We start from the raw sequence: 26825 nt of genomic DNA, 5'->3' as shown, positions 1-26825 counted from the left end.
TGCCTACTTGTGATCTCTGTCAAATAAATAAATATCTTTTTAAAAATAAATATCAAATAAATAAAAATCTTTTTAAAAAATACACCTAGTTTCTGAATTACAATTACTTTGATCATTGTAAGTACTTTGGATGTGGTCTTAACTAAAAAAGGAGCATGCTGCCAAACACTTTTTAAGGTGAATGAATGGGGTGCCAGGGTGGCTCAGTCAGTTAAGTATTTGCCTTCTGCTCAGGTCATGATCTCTGGGTCCATGCCCCCACGTTGGGCTCCCTGCTTAGAAGGTGATTTGCCTCTCCCTCTCTGCTCACTAGCTCTCAAGGAAATAAAATCTTAAAAAGAAAGAAAAAGGTGAATGAATATTCTGCTTCTTTGTATGCACTTAACTCTGTAAAGTATATGGCTCTCTAAACACCAAACACCATAGCAATCATGATTTCACTTCTAATTTTGGCAAATGTTACTACAGATTATTCACTTAGTGCCCTTAAAGAATATTGAAGTGAGTTTGATTTCCTTGCTTTGGTATTGATGATGCCCCTAGGGCTACTGATCTTTTATATTATTGACCACCTTTGCATAGTACTATTATGGTGATTTCCTTTGGATCAGTCTTTGGTACATGTTGCACTTACGGCTCCATTGAATAGAATTGACCTAATATCGGATTCCACCCCCCTTTTTCATAGTTGAATATATATTTTTTGCCATCGCTTCTGACTTTATTCTGATCTTTCCTGCCTCCTGCTCTTAGTAATTAAATACCCACTTCATTTGTCTGTTTCTGGTGTTAGGCTCTGGTATAAATCTAATTATTTAATTTCTTCTCTCAGTTTATCTAAAAATCAGGCTTTAATTTTTATAACCAAAGACACATCAGAAGTGGGTTTGTTTGGGGACACCTGAATGGCTGATTCAGTCAAGCATCTGACTGCTAATTTTGGCTCAGATCATGATCTCAGTCAGGGTCATGGGATGGAGCCCCCATCGGGGTTGGTGCTTAGCAGGGCAATCTGCTTGAGATTCGCGCTCTCTCTCCCTTTGCCCCTCCTCTCCACTTTATCTCTAATAAATAAATCTTTTTTAGAAGTGAGGTTTTTTTTAATGGTGGCAAATGAAATGGTCTTTACATTTTGTACAGATTTCTTATTTTCAATTATCACTCATTTTTGAATGCTCGGAGATTAATTTTATTAAAAAAATAATAGGGGTGCCTGGGTGGCTCGGTGGGTTAAAGCCTCTGCCTTCGGCTCAGGTCATGATCCCAGGGTTCTGGGATTAAGCCCCGAATCCGAATCCGGGCTCTCTGCTCAGCGGGGAACCTGCTTCCCCCTCTCTCTCTGTCTGCCTCTCTGCCTACTTGTGATCTCTGTCTGTCAAATAAATAAATAAAATCTTTAAAAAATCATCATCATCATCATCTCAGGGTACCTGGGTGGCTCAGTCAAGTTAGGCAGGCGTCTGCCTTTGGCTCAGGTCATGATCCCAGAGTCCTGGAATCAAGCCCCACATCGGGTTCCCTGGGCAGTAGGAGGCCTGCTTCTCCCTCTCCTACTTCCCCCCACCGCCCGTTTGTGTTCACTCTCTCGCTGTCTCTCTGTCAGATAATTGAATGGAATCTTTTAAAATAATAATAATCTCTAGGTGTTGCTCTTTTCTGAATCATTGAGACTTCCAGAAGTCTGATTGCTTAAATAGATGTGCCTTTAATTGGAAGAAGTTGGAGATTTTCTAAATGACATGATAATTCCTGAATTCCATAAAATGGAATATGTAATAGTACTTTCCCAGATTTATCCATGAGTGAAGCCAAATTCAAAGTAACTCATTTTCGACTTAACCTGAAGCCTTGTATATCAAAATTTAAGTGGTTTGTTATATACCTACCTATGCTCTAAATTGGTAAGATTTTTAAATCAGCATAAATCCTATTTAGAGTATAGTTGTCAAAATATCACTCAAAATAAAGAAGAGATTGAAGCATTTTAAAAATGTTTTAGGACTAGTTCTGTTCATTACAACATCTTGAACCTTTAAAAAAAATCAGTTGTCCTTTTTTGGTGGTGGTTTTTTGCATTGATTTGCATTACCAAGAAACTGTTACAAAGAAAATCAAAGGGAAATTTTTTTTCACTAAGCCAGTATTACTTCAGGAATTGACAGGAGTCATTTCAGTAATTTCTTCTGTCAAAAGAGAGGAAGGAGATATAGTAGGTCATTCTATTTGGAGACATTTTTTAACCTTAGTCTTCCTGTTTTGCTGAGAGGGCACTCAGATGTTCATCCTTATTCCTTTGTCATTGAGCAGGAAAAAGTTATCAGGAGAAGCAGATTCTTAAATTAATTCATTACAATTTTAGGAAATTCCTCCTGCTATAAGTGAAGTAACTTTGAGTCTTCTGCCAAAAGGGAAACCTTAATTTTCACAATGGACCATCTGTCAACATTCAGTTGACCTTTTATTTTGTGACTTGATTTTGAGAGGGGCAAGATTTCCTCCTCCCTAGATGCCTGTCCTATTCTGTGCTTCATAACACACTTAATGATTTGGGTAACTAGCTATGCTTTTCCCACCTATATTGCCCAACCCCAAATTAAGTTTATAGTTACAAATTATTGTACCCATACAAAAAACCTGCATAATTATTATAAAACATATTTTCTTTCTTTTTAAAAACAGGATTTAGTAAACTTTTTTTTTTTTGTGGGAGTCTGTCAGGTGCAGAGAGTGGAGTTAATCTTACTAATTTACTAACTTGTTCACCCAGAAAATATTAGAAACCCTATTATATGTCAGGTGTTCTTTTTGGCACTAAAGCCCCAGTGGTAAGGAACCAGATAGATTTTTTTTTAATTTATATATATTATTATATTTATTTATGTATTTATTTTATATTTTGATTTTATTTATATAATTTATTTATATTTTATTTATTTTTTTTTTTTTTTAGAGGGAGAGAGAGAGAACAAGAGGGAACAGTAGCCATAGGGAAAGGGACAGAGAGAATCTCAAGCTGACTCCCTGCTGAGCACAGAGCCAGTATCCAACTCTTGGTTTCTCTAGGTTTCACACGAACCTGACATCATGACCTGAGCTGAAAGCAAGAGTCGGACACTTTGACTAAGTCACCAGGCTCCCTGACCAAATGTGATTTTTGTCCTGTGGCACTCATAGTCTAGTTCGTAGCACATTGTCATCATCAATCTATGAACCTAAGTCCTACTCTTGTTTTATTTACTTTTTTTCTTACCTTCAACGTTCTTTCCTGTTCTGCCTCCACAAGTATCCAGTCAGATACACAGGTCTTTAAATATATAACATTTATTGTGGTTTTAATTTTCATTAATGATAGTATAGATCTCAGTTTATTCCTTTTTTCTCACCCAGTACTGTATTTTTAAGCTCTAGCCATCAAACTGCATAATATTCCATTATCTGCATCCAAAACATTTACTTACTCATTTCCTGGTGATGGAATCTATGTTACTTTCTAATACCCTGATACAAATAATGCTGCAAGCAACCTTGTACACATTTCTTGAAGGATCTCTGTAAGTATTTCTTTGGAGTTCTTACCTAAGTGGAATTCTGGGTCATAGGTAAACAGAATGGCATATCAAACAGTTCACAGAAAGGTTCCTATTTTCTTCACCTGTTCTTACCAATACTTCACATTACTCAGTTTTCTAATTTTTATTTTTCTTATAGCTTTAAAGCAATATTTCTTGCATTTTTCTGATAGTTGGTGAGAGTGGCCTTTCTTAATATACTTGATAGCCTTTTTATCCTGTAAATTGCCTATTAATATCTTCTCCCCATTTGTTCTCCTGAGTTACTGGTTTTTTTTCCTCTTGTTTTTGTAGAAGTTCCTCATATTTAAGATGCTAACTCTGATAATTTTAGTTGAAAATCATTATTCCCAAAGCATTTTTCACTGAATAGAAATCTTCATTTGAAGCTAAATCTACCAATATTTTCTCTCTTTTTTTTAAGTTATATTAATTTTGCCTTTTAGATCTGTTAATCCATCTGGAGTTTGTGTTTTGCATTCATACTGGGGAGTAGGGCTCTAACTACTTTTGCCTGAACTACTTTTGCCAAAAAATACTTGAATTTTTCCAGCACATCCTACTAAAGAATTCATCCTTTTTTACTGCTTTGAGAAACCAGCTTTGTCATAGGACAGTCTCATTTATACATCCATTTATAAGCTCTGTATTCTGTTAAAACTAGGTCTGTTTGTTTCTATGTCAGCACTAGTCTATCTTTATTTTATTTTGTGTAGTCTCTCTTAATACCTGGGAGAGAAAATTCATAGCTACCCTGCAAATACATACATACTTTAAGCTCGCTCTTTGCAAAATTACTTTAGCTTTCCATAGACTTGGTGGCTGAGGCCGTGGCCATGGCAGGGGGTGGGAGGTGGGGATAGTAAAAAGCTTCCCTTTTTTTACGAATTTTGTTTTTACGTAACCTGTATACCTAGTGTTGAACTTAACCTTGAGATCAGAAGTTCCATGTTCTATCAAATGTACCAGCTAGGCACCACATTAAAGAGGTTTATTAAGATGTAATTCTCAGGGTACTTGGGTGGCTCAGTAGGTTAAGTGGCTGACTCTTATTCTCAGGGTCTTGAGTTCAAGTCTCTCATTGGGCTCCATCCTGAGCATGGGCCTACATTTTTAAAAAAGGTGTAATTCATATACTATACAATCTATTTACTTAAAATGTACAGATCAGTGATTTTTAATACATTAATAAAGTTGTGCAACCACTACTCAAACAAATTTTAGAGCATTTTCAGTACCCCCAAAAGAAACCCTATTGCTCTAGCTATTGCTCTCCTTCCCTCCCATTTTCCATAGCCCTAGACTTAGTCTCTATTGACTTTCCTATTCTAGGCGTTTCATATAAATGGAATCATACAGTAACTGATCTTTTGTGACTGCCTTTCACTTGGTGTAAGTTCTTCAAGATTCTTCTGCTTTATACATCCATCAGTACTTTTGTTTTTGTTTTTTTATGACTGAATGACGTTCCATTATGTGGATACACCATATTTTTTTTTACCCATTCATCAGTTTATAGACATTTGGATGGTTTCTACCTTCTGGCTATTATGAATTTATGCCATTGTGAATATTCATGTACAAGTTTTTGTGTAGACACAGGTTTTCGTTTTTCTTCTGTATCTACATGGGAGTGGGATTGCTTGGTCAAATGTTAACACTCCGTATTTAAACATTTTAAGTTTAACCAAACTGTTTTCCAAATTACCTGCACCGTTTTACTTCTGCCAACAGTGTATAAAGGTTCCACTTTCTCCATATCCTTGTCAGTTTTGGTCTTCCCTGTCATTTTTATTATAGCCATCCTAGCGGGTATGAAGTGGTATCATTGTGGTTTTCATTTACATTTCCTTAATAACTAATGATGTTGAACATTTTTTCATATACTTGTTAGCCATTTGTATCTTTTTTATGGAAAAATGTCAGATCTTTTGTCCATTTTTTAATTAGGTTGGGGTTTTTGTTCTTTTATGTTACTCAAGAATTTAATTAATATCCTCTAACTTAATTAGTTTATTGGGGTTTTTTATTTTTAATTTTTTAACTTTAAAAACTGTATGTCGGTTGTCTTTTGGTATTTCGCTTTTTTCTTTCTGTTTGTCGATCTTCTGTAGGTACTCCTTCCACAAAACAGTAGTTGTGAGTTCAGGCTCCAGAGTCATTCTGCCACACATACCAGATATTTCTGTCACTTACCCAGCTGTGTGACCTTTGTTAGGTTACATAACTACTCTAAGCCTCTGTTTCCTCAAATGGAAACGGGGGTGAATTGACATATCCTTTGTCAGAAGGTTATTCAAAGGATAAATGACTTATCTAAGAATCAGCTTTTGGGTCTACTGGGATTTTCTGTTCCCTTATTTTGTTGCTATCTAGATGCCCTTAATTATTTCTTTGAGTTTACACTGCTTGAGTAACACACTGACAAATAGAGCTGGACATTTGTAATGAATATAACTATATCAGGTATATCCTAGAACCTATAATTTTATGGTGGTTATATCTGACTCATTAATAGTCATATTTATATTTTTCTTCCATGTCTTAAGTTTATCAATAGTAATACCATTCTGAACAAGGCAAGTGACCAGTGAACTCAACACATTTTTCACTTAAATCCCTAACTATTCTTCCACTTCTCTTTATGTTCATATTCCCCAAATGTTTAGTTTTTGTTTGTTTGGGGATATACTTTTTGTGACTTTTCTTCCCCCTCCATTGCTTGTTTTAAAACAAAACAAAACATTATATTAACTATTCTTTATCATATCTGACGTATTTCATAGAATTTTCTTGGATTTATTTTTGTCCTTGCTGGAGTTTCTCAAAGAGGGTCTCAGTTTGGTAAGCCTTCTGAGTTTTAGTATGCCTGCAGCTAAATTTATTTTATCCTTATATTATAATGTTATTTTATCTCTGTAAATTCCAGTTTCAAAGTTTTGGGTTTTTTTCTTTCTCACTTTGAAACTATCTTCCCAGTATCGTCTGGTTTCTAGTGTTGATTTTGAAAAGTCAGATGTTCACCTGATTCTTGTTCCTTTGTAGGTAGTCATTCTTTCTAGAAACTTTCATATTTTTGTTTCTGGCAGTCTTAATATTTACTATAATTTGCCTAGTCTGTGAGAATTTTCTCAGATATTTGGCACTCACTCTGAGCAATTTCAGGCTGAATTTTTTCTTTAATTCTGAGAAGTTCCTGGATTCTTGTCTTTATTTTCTCTTCTTCTTCTCCCTCTAGGACCTTTATAATATTGATACTGGTGTTTCTACTTCTATTTTCCTTAAATTTTCTTTTATGTTTTCTCTATCATCATCCCTTTCATCCTGCAAAATTCCCTGTTTGGGAATTCTTTAATCTGATCTTTCAGCTTACTAATACATTCTTTAGTTATTGAATCTTATACCTAATCCATCAGGCTAATTCTTTGTTTCAGATACTGATTTCTCTAAATCAGGGATTCCAGTTGGATTTTCTTCATGACACTTTTCCACTACATCTTTAAGTATCCTCTTTTTTAAAAACTGGCTTATTATAATTTACCTTTTTTTTTTTTTTCCCCAGGATCTTGTTTTTAAGGGGTACCTGGGTGGCTCAGTCTGTTAAGCATCTACCTTTGGCTCAGGTCATGATCCCAGATCCTGCATCTGGCTCTCTGCTGTGCTCTCTCTATCTGACAAAAAAATAAAATCTTAAAAAAAAGAAAAAAGAGTAAAAAGATTTTAAGTAATCATCTCTACACCCAGTGTGAGGCTTGAACTTACAACCCTGAAAGAGTCACATGCTACACTGACTAAGCCAGCCTAGCACCACTATTTTAAATCCTTGTTTTGTCTGGTCCAAAATTCTGCTCTAAATTATCTAATTAGTCATCTGTTGTTTGCTGTTGTGTACTTTCAGATGTTCATGATTTTACCCCTACAATTATTTACTGCCTTGTCTCTTCAAGACTTTGTTAGCCAAGAAATAACTGGTGAATGATATATTTTTATTCCGCTGAATTTTATATAAAACAAATGGGACTGTGCTCACTTCGGCAGAGCATATACTAAAACAAATGGGACTTAAAATCAACTAAATTTAGCAAGATATTTAATGTTTTGTTTTTTTTTTTTTTTTCATGAAACATTTTATTTATTTTTTTTGTCTTAATAACAATTACATTGGCTCAGCACAGGTTTATTCAATGTCAAGAGCAACTAAATTCATGAAATATGCTTGTCTTTTATGTCTATTTAAGTATAACATGTTCTACCTGCCAGCAGCCCTGGTCTTGGAGCGCGGCCTTTAAAATTCGATCACCTCCAGCATCCTTCTCCTTCTCTCCACCTGCCCCTCTTGAAAATGCAGTTTGTGTCTGAATTGTGTTCTACATGTTAAAACTATGTTAAGAGTAATACCCAGAGTGGATCTGATCCAAAGGGCTTACGAGTACCTCAAGGTCACAAAATTGCTTAGTAGCAGAATCCTTGCCTGAGAACAATCATCGTTAACACTATGAGGCTATAAAGAAATGGTTTAAATCCTAATATTCCTAATATTCATCACTTATCAAAACAGATATTTTTCTAAAATTTCTTAGCAGTTAAGGGGGAGGCTCAGCCTACAGAAATACGCCCCCAGATAACCTCAACGATCCTGCCTTCGCTTATCGGCATAATCCTTGCTCAGCCGTCTCATCACATCCCCATGGCTTATCCCTTCCGTCTCATGCTTAATCGTTCTATAATTCTCCTGCACATACTTAGCAAAGGGCCTCACATGGGGCGCAATGGGGGTTCCATCCTTGCGAGTTAGCGGCAACATGACCAGAGGCCCCTTGCACTTGGCACAGATAAAGCGATCGGTGTTCAAGGATCTGGTATAGCGGCCAACCCTGGTTTTGCACCGAGTACATTCATAATGGATCCTGTAGTTAATCTTATAGTTATGGCAGCGGGTGACCATGGGCAGCTCCGGGTGCACCATGTTCGATTTCTTGGCATAATACTTCCATGCGTCCCCATGAGAGTCATGGATGCCGTCAAGCAACCAGGAGGCTGCGTGGCATATCTCATGGATCAAAGTGTCCCGGAGACGGTCTGCGGAGTCGCAGACTTTCAGGGAAATCTCGATCTTCGCGTAACGCTGCTTCTTAGGGTAACGGGTCTCACCCGTGGTGCATAAGCCAGCGGTCCTCAGCATCTTTTTATTCCAGCCAATATCAATTTTCTCTGGTAGCTTTTTATTAAACACCGAGCTGTTAAACAGGGTGTAGATTTTCTGAACCAGGCTATCCTTATTTTGCTTGAATTTCCTTCCAGAATACTGCTTCTCGTTTTCCAGGTCACGCAGGAAACATCCAGGTATTTTGCACGTCGCTTTCCCGGGCGTGCATTTTTCAATTTTCCCTGCACCGGGCTTCTTCTTTGTAGGCGCACGTCTTTTGGAGACTCTCACAGCGGGTGTCACACATATATTCTTGGTCTTACTCTTCCTCTTCCGTGGCTGCTCCACCACAGGTGCGGGCTTGTCATCTGCAATCTCTACCTCGGCTTTGGCACCACATGGTGGCTGGCCCAGATTTTCACCACGATTCAGCTCCCCAGCATCATTAGAGGAACTGCTTTGGGAGACAGTGAAGACCTCCATCTCTTTTTCCTCTGAGGCACTTTGGCCCTGATCATACGAATCCTCGTCTATTATGAGCACAGGGCCCTCAAAATCACTGTCATCATCGGTAATAACTATTGGCGGCTCCTTGGTGGCAGGCTGCTCCTCGGTGTCTGATAACACATCCAGAATCTCATCTTCGCTGCTGACGTCAGATATGTGAGCTCTGACCTTATCACTGAAGTATTCGTCTTCAGAGTCAGAGTCAATCACCACATAGCTGAAGTTCCTTTTCTGCTCCTTCTTTTTGGTTCCAAAGGGCTCAAACTCTTCATCACTGCTTGAGTCCACAGTAAGAATGCAACAATCATCATCCTGGATCTTAGATTGGCCAGCTGCTTCTTCTGACATGTCCATGTCTGCTCCGGGCGCCTCTAGCGTGGCGGATCGTCGCTCACCTCCAGCTGGTGGTTGATGCCGAGGGAGCTCCTGAGCAACTGCCAAGATATTTAATGTTTTTAATTTCAAGAATAAAATTTTTTCCTCAATAACTTGTTTAGCTCTGATGATACTAAAATTTAGGTTATTTATACTTCTTTCTTTAAGCAAGTCTATGTTGCTGTCCTATACCAGGCCTATTATTAGAAAAGTGATAATTTGCAAGTTTTTATTATTAAATAGACACCACTTATCTGGTTTGGGGCTATGGTGGTAGGAATAATTTATTCCACTGCCATTAAGAAGTAAGGTTTTTGTTTGCCTGGGTGGCACAATTTGTTAAGCTCAGGTCACGATCCCAGAGTCCCAGGATGGATTCCCACCCACATCAGACTCCCTGCTCAGCAGAGAGCCTGCTTCTCCCTCTGACCCTCCTTGTCTCATTCTCTCTCAAAAATCAAAATCTTTAAAAAAAAAAAAAAAAAAAATCAAGTTGTCCTTTCATTAGAGTAGATCCTTTCACTGCACCTTTTCTCCCTCTCTCCTTTGGTGTTCGTCCCCAGAAGCAACTCTGCGTATTACGTACATTCAGTCAGCCACATTATTTTTAAATTACATTACATAAATTAATTTACATTATTATTATATATATAAAAGTCTTCATGTTCAAGAGGTAAATTATAGGAACATATAGCTATGTACAGCTTATTATCAACCAAGCTTTTAATAGACTCTTGAGGGTTAGCAGTTGCTAGTTGTAAGGTAATTGGAAGCAAGAAATAGCTGTAGACAGATTATTAAGCAGATAGCATTAATAATATCATACCTCATCTTTTTTTCCCCCTAGGTCATCTCCTTCTCTTAAACTGACCCTTTGAACTTTTCTTTCCTGCTATCCTCTTCACCACGTCTTATATCCTCATGACCAGGATAATAAATCTGTAGCCAACTCCTATGGTAGACATCACTAATTTATGACATGTTTTTTGCCTGCCAAGCCTTGCATATGCCCTTAGAATCCTTCTCAGTACAGTGTTTCACGGAGCCAGAGTGATCACTAAAGATGACACCTCATTGTCATTTCTATTTTATCAGACTCCTTTTCCAACTAGACTCTGACATTAACTAGACTATGACATTAACTTACTCGTGCTATATTTTTTTGAAGGTTGAAAAGGACTAAAGATAGACTAGCAAGTAAAGGTGTTTCCTATTTTCCAAGAGACACTTTCCTGCCCTCCTCTTACTTTTTAAAAGCCTTTTATATCACTCCTGTCTTTGTTTCTCTGTGTGGTGTTTCTCCTCCTTTCTACCTAATTAGTTTACACAGGGAAATTAGTACATGTCTGTTGAACATATGAACAAGATTTTGATTCTGTGGTGGGTGAAAAGGACATTTTTTTACTTTCCAGATGGTGTGATGTACATTTTTTTTTCCATCCTCCTGTTTAGATTTTTTTGTAGAAGATTAGGTGCCACCAAATCTCTAGAAGGTGTTTCTTTTAAATGCCTTCTTCCTGGAACTAAGCAATCATCCCCTACTGCTAAAAAGAGGTAGTAAATTTGAGAAAGGACAAAATAAAAAGAAATGGCTTGTAGGGCAAACAGGTATTACCCTATTTTTGTTCGTGATTCAATATCAGCTAAGTACTTGAAAAATATTAATGCAAAAGACAGAGAGAGTGGACCATCCTTAAGTGTGCCATTTGTATCCCCACTACTGTAGTATATGTCCTAACCACATCATGATACTTGTTCTTCACAACCAGGCATTGACCTCATCTACTTAGGAAGACAATGAGGTTTGAAAGGGTAAACAATTGCCCAAGAGCAAACAACAGCTAGTAAGTGGTAGAGTTGGAACTCCACTCCAACCGTTTCTGACTTCAAACCTTATACCACTCCTTCCCATCTAACCATGTAAGAAATGTTAGCAGATTTTATCCTTTTTTTTGTAGCCTTTATATTGTATCCTTTTTAATTTGAGCAATAATTACATAGAGACATATGTTTTAATGTTTTATAAGTTACTTGAGCCACTGGAAGTATGGCTAAAAGAAATAAATGATAGACATCTGAGACAAATAGTTTTCTGAGCCTTTGAGGCAGTATAGCCCAGGGATGTAGAACAGTGTTGAGCCTGTTGTCAAATCCTGGCTCCACTGCTGCCTCACACTGTGCAAGCTTCTTTTCTCAAATCAACCATGGTGGTTTTGAGGATTAAATGTGGTAATAACACATAGAATACCTGCCAAATAGCAAGCATTTCATTTATGAAAATGAACAATGTATATGGTATAGTTATATATTTACTGTATCATGTTAAATACTTAACCTTTCCATGGGATTCTGAGAACTTTCACTGACTTAAAATTACACATTACTCTAAAGATACTTTATACCTCCTGTGCTGTTATCTGTAGAGCAAGAACAAATATTACCTCTACTCTTCATATTAGTTTTCATATTTTGGTTAAATATCATAATATATAATCACTACTATTCGAGACATCCTATAATGGTGGAGTATCTCCTGATCAGGAATATTTGCCTCACCAGAGGATTTCAATTATTTCTAGAATGATTCCAAAAATCTGTTTAGGCAAAGGATACTTGAAATAATAGCAGTAGACACTGAACAGCAGTAGAATTTACCAGTGCCTTTATTTTAACCTTCTGTTGTATGAAAATGCAGAATCCATATTCGATAATTAAAACATTTGCTATCTCTTCTTTTTCAGAAGATGAATAATCTTTCATTTAGTGAGCTATGTTGCCTCTTCTGCTGTCCACCTTGCCCTGGGAAAATTGCTTCAAAATTAGCGTTTTTGCCACCTGATCCTACTTACACGTTGATGTGTGATGAAAGTGGAAGCCGCTGGACTTTACATCTATCAGAACGAGCAGACTGGCAATACTCTTCTAGAGAAAAAGATGCTATTGAGTGTTTCATGACTAGAACCAGTAAAGGCAACAGAATTGCCTGCATGTTTGTGCGTTGTTCACCCAACGCCAAATATACTTTACTCTTCTCACATGGAAATGCTGTTGATCTCGGGCAGATGAGCAGCTTTTACATAGGACTGGGATCACGGATTAATTGTAATATATTCTCATATGATTATTCTGGATATGGCGCAAGTTCTGGGAAACCAACAGAGAAGAACCTCTATGCAGATATCGAAGCTGCTTGGCTTGCTCTTAGGACAAGGTAAATCATGATTGGAAATTGTTTTGCACATTATGATGGTTAACTAAAATTGTCTTATATTAAAAAAGTAGTTTTTATAACACATGTTTTGAAGTACTAAATAGAGATTATATTAACCAATAGATACCTACTAAGAATTAAGCTCTTAGGAATGCCTGGGTACCTCAGTCATTAAGGCTCAGTGGGAAGCCTGCTTCTTCCTCTCCCACTTCCTCTTCTTGTGTTCCCTCTCTCTGTGTCTCTCTCTGTCAAATAAATTTAAAAATCTTTTTAAAAAGAAAGAAAAGAATTAAGCTCTTAGATTATAATTTTAAATTTTTTAAAATAGCGTATTTTTTTAAGTGATTTTATTTTATTTTTTTTAAGATTTTATTTATTTGAGAGAGCACAAGCCAGGGAAGAGAGTGACAAGCAGGCCTCCTATGAGCAGGGAGCTGGATGTGAGGCTCAATTCTAGGACCCTGAGATCATGACCTGAGCTGAAGGCCGGTGCTTAACTGATGAAGCCAAAAGGGACCCCAGAATTACATAGTTTTTAAGACAGATCTCATTTGTGTCTGTTAGTGCATGTGTGTGATTTTCTTTAAAATTTAAGCCAATGACAAATACTTGGTTTTATAAACATGTAGAGTATGGTATAAAAATGTTTATTCAAAGTTGCAGTGCAACATTTCAAGGGATGAGAAATAACTGACTTAGCTAATGATTTACTTAATCTATCATTAAGAGTATAAGAGGCTGGATTGTTTTTGTTAAAATCATAAACCAGGGTTTGCATTATTTTATGTAGTAATCTCTTACAAGTATGACTTACAGGTATTTTATTGGAACTAATTTTAAAGCATTCTGTAAAAGTGAGATTTTTTTACTTTGCATTCTGGACTAATAAAATTTGGAAACATGATCTCATGTAAAGAAAAGGTAATTTATGATAAATCTTTTTCTTTTTAAGATTTTATTTATTCGAGAGAGAGAGAGACAGAGAGCGAGCACAAGCTGGGGGAACAGCAGGCAAAGGGGCTCCTCTGCTGAGAAACAGAGAAGCAGGCTCCCTGGTGAGCAGCAAGGAGCTTGATGTGGGACATGGGACTAACTGACTGAGCCACCCAGGCGCCCTGTGATAAATCATTTAAGCAAATTCTCTTAGCATTTCAGTTATTCTTTAGTTATAACAATACATTTTTGAGAACTAGAAATTGCTTTAATCTTTCCTAGTCCTCAGTATTGAAAAATATTGCTGTTTTGTAGATTTCCGGGTTTTTTCCATCAGATGGTTCGTGTACAATAAAGATGTCTTAGTTCAAGTTATTCCTCATATTATCCACTGATAAGCTACCTGATTTCCAAAGTATTTTAAACTAAAGCTAAAGGACTCAAAGAAAACTTAATCATTCATAATTTAATGTTTAAATATTAATGGTTTTAGTTAGAACCTCCACAATTTTGTTAGTAGGCATAACCTTTTTTAGAAAATACTTTTTGAAGCATTTAATCCTATAAGATACATAATAAAACGATGTTCTCATAACAACGTTTCCTATAAAGAGGTTTCTTAAATCATTTGAAATGATATAAAAACATCCTAATGAGTTAGAAAAGATGGTGAATGGTACAAAAGTTGGTAATGAGTTGTGGGGGACAGGAAATGGTAAAAATTTATAAACTTAAAAACTGCCTTGGGCTCCTGGGTGGCTCAGTTGGTTAAGCAGCTGCCTTCAGCTCAGGTCATGATCTCAGAGTCCTGGGATGGAGTCCTGCATTGGGATCCTTACTCAGCAAGGAGTCTGCTTCTCCCTCTCTCTCTGCCTGTTCCTCCCCCTGCTTGTTCTCTCTCTCTCTCTCTCTCTCTCTCTCTCTGTGTCAAATAAATAAAATCTTAAAAAAAAAAAAATGGGGTTACTAATCTAACAAAAGAGAAATACTTAAAAAAAAAAAAAAAAAAAACTGCCTTAAATGACCAGAGTCAAAATCTGTTTCAGGTATAATGATGTCAGTCCCCTCAGTTGTACAAACAAAAATAAATGAGTTCCCACTTTCCAGACTCAGCCAATTGAATCTAGTTATAGTACCTGTCAGGAAAATATGATAATAAATATTTTTAATGATTGATTGAGAATACAGCTCATTTTAAAGTATAACTTCAGTGGATTAGAACAGCTTTTAAGGATGCTAAGTTCTAGCAGATAGCCTTCATTATTAGTGCTTCTCAGTAACATGAAAAGATAACTTTATTCAACCAGAACATACTAGTATTCAATTCAGTGTTCTACGTATATGTTATAAAAAATAAAACCTTGTAGGTGGTTAACTTCTTCCTATTTTTCATCTCGTCTGATCAATTTGAAGGAAACTTTATAAAATAATTTCTAGTCTTGATTTAATTCATCTTTTTAAACAAAGTTGACCACACATACTTAATGAATGAGAAACAAGGGCTGAACAGATGAATTTCTAAGTAGTGTAACAGTCTTTGAGCTCATTATCTGTGTGTTATTAAAAAGTCACTGGCCTAAGAGTTAGGGTACCTGGGTTCTAATTATAGGTTTGCCACTGGCTTATTCTGACTTTGAGCATCTACTTCGTAAGCAGCTGAATTAGATTAGATAGTCTTTAAAGTCCAAGTTGTACTTCTCTGAAATTCTGTTACTGCTTTGAGTTCTCTGATGCTAAATTGGCATCTCCTTCTACTCTGGAGCCTTGCCATTGCTAACATTAGCCTAAAACCCGTAGTTAACATCCAGCAGTTCTGCTATTCAGCTAAAAGCAACCACGCAGCCTCAAGAGTTAATGCTGATGATGGAAGTGTTCATTTTCTTCTCCTTCTCCTTCTCTTTCTCCTTCTCCTTCTCCTTCTCCTTCTTTTAAGGTTTTATTTATTTATTTGGCAGAGACACAGCAAGAGAGTGAACACAAGCAGGGGGAGTGGGAGAGGGAGAAGCAGGCTTCCCACTGAGCATGGAGCCCGATGCAGAACTTGATCCCAGGACTCTGGGATCATGACCTGAGCTGAGGGCAGATGCTTAATGACTGAGCCACGCAGGCACCCCTAAATGTTCATTTTGGTAACTTAACTCCAGTGAAGAATTACAGTGAGGTCTTGTAAAGAAAAAGACTTCTCTCTCTCTCTCTCTCTCTCTCTTTTTTTTCTTTTTTTTTAAGATTTTATTTATTTATTTGACAGCAAGAGAGTGACGAGGAGAACAGGAACATGAGCAGGGGGAATGGGAGAAAGCAGGCTTCCCACTGAGCAGGGAGCCTGTTTGGGGCTTGATCCCAGAACGCTGGGATCATGACCTGAGCCAAAGGCAGTTGCTTAACCAACTGAGCCACCCAGGCGCCCTATTTTTTCATATTTAGATACTTGGAAAGCTACATTACCTTTTCCAAAAACCAGATGCTGTTGTGCAAATGGCCCTTAGCATCCATAAGTGACTGCTTTCAGGCTTTTAAAGTGGAAAAGCATATTTGATCTTACTCTAACTTCTAACCCCACATTCATTAGCTCCTGTAGCACTTCATTTCTGCTTGGAATAGTTTACATTTGGGACAATTATACCATAAACAAGTAACAGTGCTTGGAACGTAGATTATATCTGATATATTTGAGGCAAGAGTTGACGTATTTAAATCTGCAGCTTTTTTTTTTTTTTTTAAGATTTTATTTATTTATTTATTTATTTGACAGACAAAGATCACAAGTAGGCAGAACAGCAGGCAAAGAGAGAGGAGGAAGCAGACTCCCTGTTGAGCAGAGAGCCTGATGCGGGGCTCCATCCCAGGACCCTGGAATCATGACCTGAGCCGAAGGCAGAGGCTTTAACCCACTGAACCACCCAGGCACCCCTGTAGCATTTTTAAAGGAGATAAAGCAATACTCGAGATTTTAGCATGAAGTTTGTTCATAATTAACTGAATCATAAAGTATTTGAAATTCTCTTTGATATCTTTATCTTTCCAATCATTAGTCCATAGTAAAGGCAACTTTCAAGAAAAATAGTAATTTATTTTCAGCTAAAATATATATATATTTTTTATTCCATATAGTAACCATATGTAGCCCTTTTAATCATCGTAACCAACTTCAAAAAATAAAATGAGGGGCACCTGGGTGTCTCAGCCATTAAGCATCTGCCTTCGGCTCAGGGTATGATCCTAGGGTCCTTGGAAGAAGCCCCGCATTAGGCTCCCTACTCAGGGCAGGCTTCCCCCTCTTCCACTCCTTCTTGTGTTCCCTCTCTCACTGTATCTCTCTGTCAAATAAATAAATAAAAATATCTTTAAAAAATAAAGTGAGCCACATTTGAGGTGTAGACAAAGAACTTTTCTTACATAGAATGGAAAATAAACAGTCTGTTAAACATCAGTCTACTAAAATATTAGTGATGTGGGGCGCCTGGGTGGCTTACCCATTAAGCGGCTACGTTCGGCTCAGGTCATGATCCTGGGGTTCTGGGATTGAGCCCCAACATTGGGTTTCCTGCTCAGTGGAACGCCTGCTTCTCCCTCTCCCACTCCCCCTGCTTGTGTTCCCTTTCTAGCTGTGTGTCTCTCGGTCTCTCTCTCTCTCTCTCTCTCTCTCTCTCTCATATAAATAAATAAATAAATAAATAAAATCTTTTAAATAAGTAAAATATTAGTGATTATGCCACATTGAATTGCATGAGTTATTCAATGAATTCATTTAAGTTTGAAATTTTAAAAGACCTCAGCAATTATTTTTCCAAAAGATGAAACAGATGAAATAGGCTAAGAATATAGATTTTATTGTAGCAGTAAACATGATAATGATGGCTAAGAAACATATTTTAAATATAAAGTTGGCATTGTCTCATTCTAAATCATTCTATTACAAGATTAAGTCCTAGAAAATGATTGAATATTTCATACCAGTCCAACTCTCCACCTTCTTTTTTTTCCTTAATTTCTGAACTTTATAGATATGGCATTCGCCCTGAAAATGTGATTATATATGGCCAAAGTATAGGGACAGTACCATCTGTGGATCTTGCTGCTCGGTATGAGAGTGCTGCTGTTATTCTTCATTCTCCTTTGACTTCAGGAATGCGAGTTGCTTTTCCTGATACCAAGAAGACCTACTGTTTTGATGCGTTCCCAAAGTAAGTATCAATATTCAAAATCGTTTAATTCAAGGAAACTTTTAAGGGCATTTATGTCCATCACCTAAGATATTCATAATGCAGTTCATTAAGGCATGAACTTCTCTTTCACATATATTATAGAATTAGTGAAAAATTAATTTTTGAAAGGGGTGGTGGCAGGAGCCCAGTCAGGAGGCTGAAATATTGGAGCAGTAGTAATCCTGATGAAAATAGCTGAGGGCCTTATACCCCAGAGAGTGGCTTTGACTTAATTTGAGAAATGAAATTGACAGAACTGAGTGTCAAGAGTGAATAGAGGATGCTGAACAAAAGAACTTGAGTATAATTCCCAGGGTTCTGACTTGAGCTGCTAATGAATAATGGTACCATTCAGTGAGACATAATACTGGCGTAGAGGAAGAGTAAAGGGAAAGTGAGACATGTGCATAAAACTTAGTGAATGGCATCTAATTAATGATAGCTGATTTATAAAAGAAGTGAATTGTAAAGAAGTTCTGTCTTAAATTAAGTGTTGCCACCACAAAGTCTGCAAACACAGTTTTACTCAAATTTGAAAGGAGGACTACTTCTCCTCAAGACAAGATGGAAGTTCCTCTAGCTCCTCTTGATAACTAGAAACACCTGGTGGCCCATTTTCCTCAGAGAAGGCAAATGGGAGAATCTGGCAATTTCTGTCATATTTCTTTTCCCCAATTGGCAGCTATACAGAGATTTTTTTGTGACTGATAGATGGGCCAAAGGCCAGAGTCATTACTTTTTTATAAAAACAAGGGTCATTTCAAAAGCAAATTTTTTTCATCATTAGCCAGGCAGTGATCACTTTCTTAGGGAAACTAATGGTGGGAGCATATGAGCAGGCTGTGGGAGGTTTTTTTTGTTCTTAGATTAATTTAGGGTTTGTTGTTTTAGATAATGGTATATTGGAAGGTATGTGCATTATACTGCTTCTACATAATAGAAAAGTAAGAATGATAGAGGGAATATTTGGGGTAACACTTTTGCCATCCTGTATCTCTCTCCAGCTCACTCTTTCATTTCTGCTACACCAACAAAGATAGCAGTACTTAACTGCAAACTGTTTGAAAAAGAACATAGATTTCCTTTTATTTGTTATAATTCCTTTACTATCGAACATTTGATAGCAAATAACATAGCCAACCAAGCATTTTTCCTTAACAAATGCAGCCTTGAATTATTTCATTGATTTCCTTTTTCAAGATTGTATCCTCATTTTATAATGCCTTCTTTCTCTCTGGAAAGGTTTTTTGTTTTTTTTTAAGCATTAAAATTTGTTTGTAAGGTCTCTGTGCAGTTTCTGTCTCTTTTAAGTTGCCTTTTTAAAATTGTTTTGATCTCTGACTGATACTTGAAGTGTTCTCTGATGTCTGATAATTCTTGTTATCTCCTCATATGTAAGAGTGAGGAACTAAAGAGCTAATATGAAGCAGGTGGTTAAGCCTTGTTGAGTTCGAGCTTCACTATACAGTCATCTGGTCAAATCAGTTACTTGGGGATCCCACCCTATGTCACTATTTCTATATCTTTCCTCTTAAAGTGTATATGGTCTCCAACAAGGAGTCTTTCTAAAAGTCCTCTCTGGAGGAATGAGGGCCTGGCTGCCAGCATTCTGGGGATGCAGTACAGAAAATGGGTTCGTAGCAGCAGTATATGTTTACACATATGTGTGTTTACCTTTTGCCTCAAACTGTTCTCACAATTCCCTGGTCCACAAAACCTTCAGTTTTGGGTAGAGAGCCGCTACCATTTTTACAAAAAGAAGGGGAAAGAATCTGGAGGAGAGGGACCTCTTTATTTAACAGATTTTGTTTGTTTTTTTAATGTAATGTTAGTCACCATACAGTACCTCATTAGTTTTTGATGAGTGTTCCATGATTCGTTGTTTGTGTATCCAGTGCTCCGTGCAACCCATGCCCTCCTTAATACCCATCACCAGGCCAACCCATCCCCCCACCCCCTCCCTTTTAAAACCCTCAGTTTGTTTCCCTGGAGTCCATAGTCTTATGGTTCTGTCTCCCACTCCTGATCCCCCCCCCGCTTCATTTTTCCCTTTCTTTTCCTAATGTCCTCCATGCTATTCCTTATGTTCCACAAATACGTGCAGCCATATGATAATTGACTCTCTCTGCTTGACCTAACTTCTCCTAGCATAATCTCCTCCAGTCCCACCCATGTTGTTGCAGAAGTTGCATATTCATCCTTTCTGATGGCTGAGTAATAATTCCAGTGTATATATGGATCACATCTTCTTCATCTATTTGTCTGTTGAAGGGCATCTCAGCTCTTTCCACCATTTGGCTATTGTGGACATTGCTGCTATGAACCTTGGGTTGCATGTGGCCATTCTTTTCAGTACATCTCTATCTTTGGGGTAAATACCCAGTAGTGCAATTGCTGAGTCATTTATTTTTAATTGTTGAGGAACCTCCACACTGTTTTCCAAAGTGGCTGCAACAACTTGGGTTTCCACCAGCAGTGTAAGAGGGTTCCTCTTCTCCACAACCTCTCCAACATTGGTTGTTTCTCACCTTGTCAATTTTTGCCATTCTTACTGGCGTAAGGTGGTATCTCAATGTGGTTTTGATTTGAATTTCCCTGATGGCTAATGATGATGAACATTCTTTCGTGTGTCTGTTAGCCATTTGTATGTCTTTTTGGAGAAGTTGTGTTCATGTCTTCTGCCAGTTTTTTGACTTACTTGTTTTTTAGGTGTTGAGTTCGAGAAGTTCTTTATAGATCTTGGATTTCAGCCCTTTGTCGTAGTGTCATTTGCAAATATCTTCTCCCATTCTGTGGGTTGCCTCTTTGTTTTGATGACTGTTGCTGTTGCTGTGCAGAAGCTTTTGATCTTGATGAAGTCCCAAAAGTTCATATTTGCTTTTGTTTCCCTTGGCCTTTGGAGACATGTCTTTTTTTTTTTTTTTTAAAGATTTTATTTATTTATTTATTTGACAGAGAGAGAGAGAGAGCACAAGTAGACAGAGAGGCAGGCAGAGAGAGGGGGAAGCAGGCTCACTGCCGAGCAGAGAACCCGATGCGGGGCTCGATCCCAGGACCCTGAGATCATGACCTGAGCCGAAGGCAGAGGCTTAACCCACTGAGCCACCCAGGTGCCCCTGGAGACATGTCTTAAAAGAAGTTGCTGTGGCCAATATAAAAGAGATTACTGCCAATATTCTGCTAGGATTCTGATGGATTCCTGTCGCACATTGAGCTCTTTAATCCATTTTGAGTGTATCTTTGTGTATGACGTAAGAGAATGGTCGAGTTTCATCCTGTGTACAGCTGTCCAGTTTTCCCAGCACCGTTGATTGAAGAGACTGTTTTTTCCCATTGGATAGTTTTCGTGCTTGGTCGAGGATTAGTTGGCTGCGGAGTGGACAGTTCGTATCTGAGCTCTCTGTTCTATTCCACTGCTACATGTGTTTGTGCCCGTACCATGCTACATTGGCAACCACAGCTTTGTAATACAGCTCAGCATCGGGCACTGGGATGCCCCCCGCTTTGTTTTTCTTTTTAAACATTTCCTTGGCAATTTGCGGTCTTTTTTGGTTCCGTATAAATTTAAGGATTGTTAAACAGACTTTGAACTAATTTTGTAAACTCCTCTACCACCTACCTTCATCCCCATATCAATTCCTAGCCTTCTGGGATATCCCATGGTATAAATTGGATTTTTCCTTCCGTTTACCTTGTATCCCCTTAAAATTGGCTTTTTCCCACAATTTCAATCTGTTATCCCACTCATTTATCTGCCTTCCAGCTCCAAAATTTTGTGTTGTATTACATTCTCCCTATTTCTGTGAGTTGATAACCCCAAAACAAAAACAAAAAAAGATTTTGTTGTCATTTTAGTAGATTAAGGGGGAAGAAAAAAATAAGAGTGCAGAGGTATGAAGTTAGCACATACCTGAATAGTCCTTAGTTTCCTCCTCTCTTTCCAACCTACATTTGTGATAAACATTGTTTGGAGTGCCTTCGGCTGAGGTCATGATCCCAGGGTCCGGGGATCGAGCCCCACATCAGGTTCCCTGCTCAGCAAAGAGTCTGTTTCTCCCTCTGCCTCTCCCCTGCACCCAACTTGCACTTTCTCTCTTGCTCTCAAATAAATTGTAGAAAGGTGCAGTAGGTTGCCAGTAACCATTGAATGATTCCCTCAAAACAGAAGTGCATGAAGTTAGGCAATCTTAAGATAAGGAGTATGTAAAGTAACTTTTAAATCTTACTTGAAATCCAAGAAGCATCCGTTTCTTCTGAGTTGATTCAAGGACCATTCTGATAATTGAATGATCTGTCAGAATATCACAAGTATGTTTTATGTTCCTTTTCATAGCTAATTCATTGACTTTATCCCCCTTTCTTTTACAGCATTGACAAAATCTCTAAGATAACCTCTCCGGTATTAATAATTCATGGGACCGAAGATGAAGTCATTGACTTTTCACATGGCCTCGCACTGTTTGAGCGTTGCCAAAGACCTGTGGAGCCTCTGTGGGTTGAAGGGGCAGGTCACAATGATGTGGAACTTTATGGACAGTACCTTGAAAGGTTGAAACAGTTTGTGTCACAGGAACTGGTAAATTTGTAAAATATTCTGTAAATTTGCATACTGGGTTTTCTTTTCTTGCTGAACTGCACTCTTTGGTAAATAACATAAAACCTGAAGGTTTTGTTTGCAAATCATGTCAGTTGCCTTCATAAATGTACAGGTAATGATTTGTTAACAGACTTAATGAAGGTTTTTATTACCAGAACTAGAAACTGGAAATAACAGTATCATGCAGTCAGGCTGTGTAATTTATATTTTTTTCTGTGAATTTTTTTTAAACATCAAAATGAGTACTGTATGAAATTTTAATTCTATAAAATCAAATGCTGTAAAAGTATTGCCAAATGCTTTTGCATATCAAATTTATAGATATTTTTAAAACATCTCAACGTACTAAATCTTATCCAGGTATATAAATGTAATATTCTTCAATAAAAAGCTGTATATCTAAAACAGTTCAAGTACTCATAATAGAATAAACTGTATGAAAACGTGCAAATTCACTAGAGATGACCTAAACCCTGTTGTACAGGGATTGAGGTTTAAACAGTTATTTTATTGTAAAATACATTGAACTTTCTGTATTCCCTGGTTACCATACATTTTCTCCTTTTAAAAAATGATGTAAGTCTTAATTTTTATGCCATCTGTTAATTTACCAACTAGTTACCTTGTAAATGAGAAGTCATGATAGCACTGAATGAATCTTAACTAGTTCTGATTTATAGGTTTGGTACTATGAGGCAACTACTTAAAATTCTCGTTTTTATTATTTAAAAGGGCATTTAGAGCTTCAAGAATGATTTTGTACGCAATGTTGTTTTAAATTTTGACTAATCTCATAGAATTGCAGTACTCTTCATTATAAGAAAACCTGAAGAGTCCATTAGATGTTCTTCAAGACCACAAACAGGCTGGCTATTTGGTTGTTTTTCACCTTGGCTATTTTTAATAGGATCTGTTGTTTTAGGTTACTATCTGAGAATTTCATGGATTCACTCCTGGAATACAGGAGATAAGAGAACATTTAATTCATAACTTTTATATTAACCAATGTAGTCAAAAATAAAACTGACACACAAAAACTAAGTTGCCTTTCCTTGAATGAATCCTGCCTGAATAAAACATTGAAAGAAAAAGAAAAATAAAATTAACGGTATGTAGTCTAATTTGTAAATGAATGAATATTGAAATAATACACACTGTGGATATATTTTAAGGCCTTACGTAGTTTTAATTGTTCTGCTTGTTCTGTGGTTCTAAGACTATAGTATATGATTCTCTTCAAAGTATATCAAGTATTGTGAATGCTTTGGTTCAGATGTGTCAAATTAACAGTAAAACAACAAATATACCACCCAGCTGCGCTTGTTTGCCTTATTCCATGCTTCCCATCCCTTACCATAGAGACTGAAAACATTTACCATTCATCTTTACAGAACATAGTTGTGTAGTTTTCTCATCCCTTCTTCTTTTGGAGAGGTTTCTTCTCAAGGTTGTTGTGGACCTACTGTACAACCTGCACCCCAGAGTTTACCTATGTGTTTTCTTTGGTTACTTGTTAAATTTAAAATATTGATCATACTAATTCAGTATTCATTCATTCAACAAATATTTATTGAATGTCTAAATCATGTAATACTCTAGGCCAGCTAAAGGTAGACATGGACCATGTTCTCATAGACTTGACAGCATAACCGAGGACACAGATACATTATTAGTGTTTGGATAAGGGCTGAGGAAGATTTGTAGCTTATTATAACAGGTTAATTGTACTTTATGGAGGGGAACATGTGGAGAAGGCCAAGGAAGAGTTTCACAAAGTGATACTGGATACAAAAAAAAATTTTTTTTTTTTTACATTTTATTTACTTATATGACCGACAAGTAGGCAGAGAGGCAGGCAGAGACAGAGAGAGGAGGAAGCAGGCTCCCCGCTGAGCAGAGAGCCTGATGCGGGGCTCGATCCCAGGACCCTGGGATCATGACCTGAGCTGAAGGCAGAGGCTTTAACCCACTGAGCCACCCAGGCACCCCTGGATACAAATTATGAAGGATGACTCAACCCGGTGGCCAAGGGAAATCATTGCTTGCTGAAGGGAATAGTATGTGGAAGCCTAGAGGAAGGACAGTGCATTTGAAGTGTAAAAAGCCTGGCCAGAAGTCAAGGGGAACAGATGGCATAAAGATGAAGCTCACAAATTGGTTACGGGCACAATCATACGTGGTGTCGTGGACCCTGATTATTATCCTACATACAATAGAAAGCCATTGATAGGAATATGGAATTGCATTTATCAAGAGTTTACAGATGAAGGAAAAAAACCTGGGTATTTTTAGTTTGCTAGAAATAATGTGAGCCAGTTGTAATTGGCTGCAATTTTAAGATGCAGAAATATTAACCATGGGGCAATAATCTCATACAAAAGGCTAATCAAACCACCTCTGTAAATACTAATTTCATTTCAAGATGCAATGAAAGGATATTCACAAATGAGAATAAATCCTGGAATGTTTTACCAAGTCGGAAAGGGTCCCACAAACCATAACCCAAAGACCAACTGGAGAATTATGTAATGATAGCTGTGTTCTGATATTTGAGAGACATGTACAGTTTATTCTTTTTGACTCAATACAACTAGGTGAAAGTTCCAAAATGGCAGATTAGAGCTCAGTGTGAAGAAGCAAATGGTTATATGTCCATGACAGAAGGGGATTGCTTCCTTAGTGTCAAAGAGGATCTTATCACTAGGGAGAAGCAGAATGACCTCTGCCCCAGTGCTTCAGAAGAAACTCCAGATTTAAATGTGAAGTTGAACTAGATGGACTGTGGATGTCACCTTTAAGATTTGATACTCCAGGGGCGCCTGGGTGGCTCAGTGGGTTAAAGCCTCTGCCTTCGGCTCAGGTCATGATCCCGGGGTCCTGGGATCGAGCCCCGCATTGGGCTCTCTGCTCCGCGGGGAGCCTGCTTCCTCCTCTCTCTCTCTGCCTGCTTCTCTGCCTACTTGTGATCTCTGTCAAGTAAATAAATAAAATCTTTAAAAAAAAAAAAAAAAGATTTGATACTCCATTTAGATTTCTCCTACCTTTTCAGAGCATTGCCCGCGCCATGGCATCCAGAAGATAGTATCATGTAGAAGAATTGGCAAGGAGATCTGGGTTCTCTTCTCACCGGACACCAATTAGATCTGTGGCCTTGCCAAGTCACATCTGTGGACCAGTTTCCTCACTAGAAATGAAGAGATGGAACTGATTGATTGATAATTATCTCTTATGTTTCTAATGTAATGAAAATCTCAGCCCCATTCATCTGTAAAGACTCATACCGATTTTTAACCTGGGGTAGAATAGCCTCAAGTTAACTTATTTTGATAGTTTCCTTAGTGTCAAAGAGGATCTTATCTTATAGTTCTCTTTTTTGTGCATACCAGCATGGTGGAATTTGGATGGTAACACTAATCCTGGGGAAATGGTTGGCAGAGTACATAACTCCTGCCATATCTTCAAGTACAAAAGACAGTATGAGAACTTCAATTAATTGGTTTATAATCTATACACTTTTCCAGACTTCTGACTGACTTCAATTTACCACTTTTGTGTCCTACCTAAGAATGTATTACAGTAGTTTTTCTTGGTGATTTCTATAAATATTAGGTATTACTCAGTTTAAGAAAGCTTGAAACGTGAAAATAAATTTTTTTTAAATTGCAGACTGCCATCAATTTCCTATAAATGGAAGGTTCTTGGTGCATTTAGACATTCCATATGACAAAAATAACTTTCTGAGAACAGGTATTATGGAAAGCCAGAAAAACTCCAAAAATAAAACTTTGGATATGAAATAGCTCAATTCCTTCATTTTACAGATGAGGAAACAAACCCAAAGAAGAGTAACATTGTCAAGATCTACAATATAATTGTCATTAGTTGTACTTACTATTTTCATAAAATTTACCTGGACTAATACCAATGATCCTTTTGAATTATAACAAAAACTTACTTGCTCTCCAATATTAGTAATATTTTATTTTTAAAATGGCTTAGATTTCTTAACAGTTAATTATTCATTGTATACTAGGTAAGTTGTGCCTTTCACATTTATCAAATTAATGATTTATATATTTAAAGTATTTTAACACTAATCCATTTTCAGTAGGCTCAGTAACAGCTGTTTGGTTGTGTTAAAACAGTGAAGATTGTAGTAGTCACATGAATAAACAGGTGTTATATCAGTGTTATCAACACTGAGAATAAGCAATTACATTGAAAAAAGTATCAAAGTGGCTATACTAAATGGTGATGGGTGGGCTTTTAATTTGTGTCCTAA

The 26825-nt window shown here is 37.2% G+C and overlaps 2 protein-coding genes across 2 annotated transcripts in view; one reads left to right on the top strand and one right to left on the bottom strand.

Moving 5' to 3' along the window:
* Positions 1 to 25843, top strand: part of ABHD17B (abhydrolase domain containing 17B, depalmitoylase) — a 56348-nt gene extending 30505 nt beyond the window's left edge. The window contains exons 2-5 of the mRNA XM_032866625.1: positions 12339 to 12808; positions 17746 to 17925; positions 22315 to 22522; positions 25593 to 25843. Coding sequence (XP_032722516.1) covers positions 12342 to 12808; positions 17746 to 17925; positions 22315 to 22522; positions 25593 to 25625 — 888 coding nt within the window. The 5' untranslated portion in view covers positions 12339 to 12341 and the 3' untranslated portion in view covers positions 25626 to 25843. The remainder of the gene's footprint in view (positions 1 to 12338; positions 12809 to 17745; positions 17926 to 22314; positions 22523 to 25592) is intronic.
* On the bottom strand, positions 7770 to 11803 carry LOC116873072 (acidic repeat-containing protein-like). The gene is made up of 2 exons (XM_032866721.1): positions 11772 to 11803; positions 7770 to 9730 (listed from the first exon to the last, which is right to left on the bottom strand). The coding sequence occupies exons 1-2, from the start codon at positions 11801 to 11803 to the stop codon at positions 8197 to 8199; spliced, it is 1566 nt and encodes a 521-aa protein (XP_032722612.1). The 3' UTR covers positions 7770 to 8196.
* Positions 25844 to 26825: the final 982 nt, after the last annotated feature.

The sequence above is a fragment of the Lontra canadensis genome, unplaced genomic scaffold (genome assembly GCF_010015895.1).
Source record: "Lontra canadensis isolate GAN:19392208 unplaced genomic scaffold, GSC_riverotter_1.0 scaffold31, whole genome shotgun sequence".
Classification (NCBI taxonomy): Eukaryota; Metazoa; Chordata; class Mammalia; order Carnivora; family Mustelidae; genus Lontra; species Lontra canadensis.
The sequence above is the reverse complement of the archived record's forward strand: the minus strand, read 5'-3'. Positions and strand labels throughout refer to the sequence as shown.

What these genes read in the sequence shown, in the direction of transcription:
- LOC116873072 (XM_032866721.1), bottom strand. Translation starts at nt 11,803, where the DNA reads ATGGTTGATTTGAGAAAAGAAGCTTGCACAGT. An exon ending in AGAAAAGAAGCTTGCACAGT is followed by an intron (nt 9,731 to 11,771) that starts GTGAGGCAGCAG and finishes CCTAAATTTTAG; the next exon opens with TATCATCAGAGCTAAACAAG.